This window comes from Chaetura pelagica, unplaced genomic scaffold (assembly GCF_000747805.2).
Source record: "Chaetura pelagica isolate M959 unplaced genomic scaffold, ChaPel_1.0 scaffold246, whole genome shotgun sequence".
Lineage (NCBI taxonomy): Eukaryota > Metazoa > Chordata > Aves > Apodiformes > Apodidae > Chaetura > Chaetura pelagica.
The window spans coordinates 777,636-781,826 of record NW_009953647.1 but is presented as its reverse complement, the minus strand read 5'-3'; the positions used below and the strand labels follow the sequence as shown (position 1 = coordinate 781,826).

The 4,191-nt window shown below is 45.4% G+C and overlaps 1 protein-coding gene across 1 annotated transcript in view; it reads right to left on the bottom strand.

The window, feature by feature from the left end:
- The window catches only part of PACS2 (phosphofurin acidic cluster sorting protein 2), a 72,302-nt gene that overhangs the window by 32,885 nt on the left and 35,226 nt on the right, over positions 1-4,191 (bottom strand). Inside the window, exons 8-10 of the mRNA XM_009999915.1 lie at positions 3,577-3,650; positions 2,730-2,810; positions 549-608 (exon numbers count right to left, since the gene is read on the bottom strand). Coding sequence (XP_009998217.1) covers positions 549-608; positions 2,730-2,810; positions 3,577-3,650 — 215 coding nt within the window. The remainder of the gene's footprint in view (positions 1-548; positions 609-2,729; positions 2,811-3,576; positions 3,651-4,191) is intronic.

The following is a 4,191-nucleotide window of genomic DNA, read 5'->3' as shown; positions in this document are numbered from 1 at the left end:
CTCCCCCAAAAGCCACAAAATCAGCACACAGCCATACAGCCAACTGAGGTGTTAACTGTTTTTATATTAGATACTTGACACTAGGCAGGTTTGGGCTCTGGATCTCTTTCATTTTCAGCTCTGGCCAGACTGCTGACTCTCCTGTGAATCTGCATTCCCTATCCAAGTTTTTGTCCTGCCTGGCTGTTTTAGTAAGATGATCAAACAGGCTAGGATTTAACTTCACAAGCAATTTACACCATAGACTCCTTGCCTTTGAAAGGGTCAAAGACAATTTCAAAGCATTTTGCAAAATTAACAGGTACACATGTGTTTGCCAAAACCTGGTTTTGATAAAACTCCATCTAGAAAACATTTGATGACATTTTAGAGTTGGCCCTCAAGCCTCCACACAAGGCCAGGGGGTAAGGAAAGGTCAACAACCACTTCAGAATTGAAAACAAAATTAAGAGAACTAGGGGGAACAGGAGACTGTTACTGAAGACTAAGGCAAGATGTACCAAACACAGGGCAACACATGAGACAGGAAGGCTTACAGAATTACTTACCTCATCAGACACTTTAAACCTCTTCAGCAATGCCACAACCTTCTGTTTGAAGTTTTGTTGCTGGAAGTCAAAGACAGTTTTACATAAGTAAAGCATTATGTGAACGCTTTTCTCCCAGTCTGCAAGAAGCCCAGATACACCAGGCACTGGTGCTCTAGCAACTCTTGGTACCACCAAACATGTCTGCTGCTCTCAGGCTGAAATCAGCTTTTCCAGACTATGATACTTTCTCTCCTGCATCACAACAAACTAGTTCCCCCTCCACCAAGCATTTTAAGCCTTCTGGCCCTGAGAAATGGCCACTCTTGGTTGGACACAGTGGATAACATTCTTTTATCTGCCAGATTGCCTCTGGCACCTGTTTGATAAACTTCTGACAAACATTTGACAGTTAACTTTTCTGATTCTTAACAAGGCTGAGCCAACACAGGTACCTACCCACTGACCCAAAGTACAAATGTGTCTAACAAAGTGGTGTTTTCCCAGGAGCTTACAGCTAATCCTGGTAGGCTCACTTATGTGACTAGTAGCACTGCAGAAAAGCTGTGGGTCTTGTCCTTAGCATCTGCCTATCAGAAAAATGTTTTCTGAGTCTGATACCTTTAGATCCTGGACACAACAGGCATCAAGTCCAAAACTAACATGCATGCTTAAAAGAAAAGGAAGACGAGAAAGGCCCCGGCATGAGTATTTGAGGTGGCATCCCTGTGTCAGGAGAAAAGGGAGGAGAAAATGGCACCAGGCCATGCTTAAGCAAAGAAAGTTGCTCATCTGATGTCTCTCCTCACATGAGCTCCTCTTGCAAGTCCAACTACCTGCTCCCACTCTGGCCTCAGACCCTTCACACTGGCCCATACCTCCAAATGTAGCCCTTTCTCTTAACTGTAATCCTGCAAGTTGCAACCAGATAGCTGAAGACTAGGTGAAATAAATCCACCAGGCCTCAAACAAGACTCCTCAAAGATTGTTCTACTTCTATCCTCAATGCACTTGAGGCTGAGATGCTCTCATGATGGCAAGAGGTGTCATCTGGCTCAAGATGCCAAAAAACCTGCCCATCACACAGACCACTTTGGACCAGTACAGCAGACTGTGTAGGAGACACACAGCATGCAGTAAAGTGACATGGCAAGAGCTGTTTGCTGGCCTGAATGGTTTGGTTGGACAGTTGGCAGACAGGAGACCTGCTGGGTTTGGAGCTGGACCAAAGTCAGATTAACCAGCCACACCAAACCCAGTTTTGCACCAGCCCCACAAACTGGAGATTCAGCATCTATTTAATCAGGGCTAGAAAGACATCATTGTTACTATGAAGTAGTTGCTCATTTAATAACCAATTGGTGTATTTTTTGCCCTGGCTGGTCACTGACTTCTGAAAACAATACTAAGGACACCAAGGATATGAACTAGCATGCTCCTAGTCTCATACAGAGGGTCTTTCTAGTGGCAGATTCAGGTCAAAACAAGGCTTATTTCAGAAATAGCATCACAGGACATATGGTGTTCTCCAAACTTACCTGTAATTCCAAAAAAGAAAATCTAGCCCATCCTGGTAGGCTTGAGTTATTGTCATCACAGATATGAATAAACACTTGTGCAAGCAGAAAGCTGCATTATGATTTGGTCAAACACAAGCCACTGCTCCACACAGAAGTGCAGCTCTGCAGGCAAACACATGCTTGCTGTGAGAGGGTGGACAGCTGCATGTGACTTGACAAAGCCTTCAACATCAACTTTGGCCTCAGCACCACATGCATCAGCTCATGTTCATATGTCAAGTTCCAGACCCTGACTGAGCTGCTTAACTTCATTTTGCTACACCCTCACTGGCTTCTCCCGTGCAGAGCACAAACAGAAGAGCTTCTCTGAACTTGAAGCCACTTTCAGGACTTACTCAAACAGCGATCCTGCACTGGCTTCTTCATGGGAGTTCATTTCACAACCCTACATCATTTTTGTAGCTCCTTACCCTTGCAGCCAAAGGACACTCAAGACAGTACATACATCTTGTATGGTCCCATGCCCTGACCTGGCTGCGCCTGCTAGCACTTCACATGCTGTGACCATGCCCCCAAGCTCCCTGCTGGACCAGCACATCTACCACTGCTGCTCCCATAAGCTACATGCACTCCACATCCTGGGCAAACCCCATCAGTGTTAGTAAAACTAATTTCCACCGACCCTGGTTATGGACGTCGTTCTTACTATCGATCTCCGCTGCTTCTTGGGCTTCCCCAGCTCGTACTCATCATCATCCAAATCCTGGACAGAAAGAGGATTCCCGTGTTACCTTCGTGATTTGGGGACACATGAGCATTTAAGTGCTAAAAATGTTGTATGAAGATGAACCTGCTGCTTGGTCTTCCAGGCTTTCAGCATTTGACTTAATTGCAGTTATGATGGCAGGGGGAAAAAAGTGAAACAGATCTGCAGAGAGCCAGGAAAACAGCCTGGAGAAGCAAAACAGTCTTAATTCTGCATTCAAGGTACCAGGATAGACATAGCCCCACATTTCAGTGGACTCCTCTCCCAGTACCCTCCAAGAGGTGGAAGGCAGGTGATGCTGGAGTCTGAAGGCAAGTAAGACCCAAACTCAAAAGCATCTCACATCTAGCCAGGGGGTTCTCTGTAAGGACCTATTTTGCAGAAGGTATTAAAGACTAAAGATTCAGATCCCACTGGTGTTTTAAATTACAGCTGGGGATCCAGTTGGGCTCATTGAACCCAACTGGCATTATAGATGCAATCAACTGATGCCTTGACCATTAAGCAGAGAAACATGTAAGGATGATAACGTTCTAGTGTTTAAAGGGAGCTCAAGTTCAAACACACAAACAGATAAATCACAGCATGATGATGAAAGAAATGGGTTACTGTGCAGGCCTTCTCTCACTGCAGCTAAAGACTTGGTGACAGTCTCACACTGACATGGCCTCACTGAAGAAATAGGCTTTTAGTTTCAAACACAAGCTGAGTGTACATGTTCTACTGAAGCTCTCCCAGGGAGAAGCCATGCCCTAGACAGTACCTGGCCCTGTACGGCATCATCACTGGCCTCCTGCTCAGAAGAGAAGCTCTCGTACTCTTCCTCGGAATAGTTGTCTGAAAGGGAAAGAAAGAGGGAAGAGATCCTGTGAAACTCCTTTGAAGTGAGGGGACAGTCTCACCTCAGGAGCAGAGAAGGCCAACTAATAGTCACAAATCAAGAAAGCAGACACACAGGGAGATGCCTGCTAGTTTATCTTCTATCTGTGCTAGAAGCAGTGAGATGGGAACTACCTGGAGGTAAGGAACAAGGAGAATCTAACAGGAAGGAAGGTTCAGCACACAGATAAGGCTCCTTGAAACACCACCCCCTTTTACCCTGGAAAGAACCACCAGGTAGACAGCAGCAGGTAAAGAGATTTCTCCACAAGAGAAATTACTTTTCCCCCTAACAGGCCTAACTAGCTTAAAGGAGCAAGTAAGACATGCCAGGAGAGTCTAAATCTTTCATTGAAATGACACTTCAGGTGACCTGTCTGGCCTCAGACAACATCACACAAGCACCTGTGTGCATTATCTTCAACAGGTCCCTCTTGGAACAGTGAGAAGGCTGGTACCACAAAAAGACTGTCATGAATAGAAATCAAATTACTTCCCT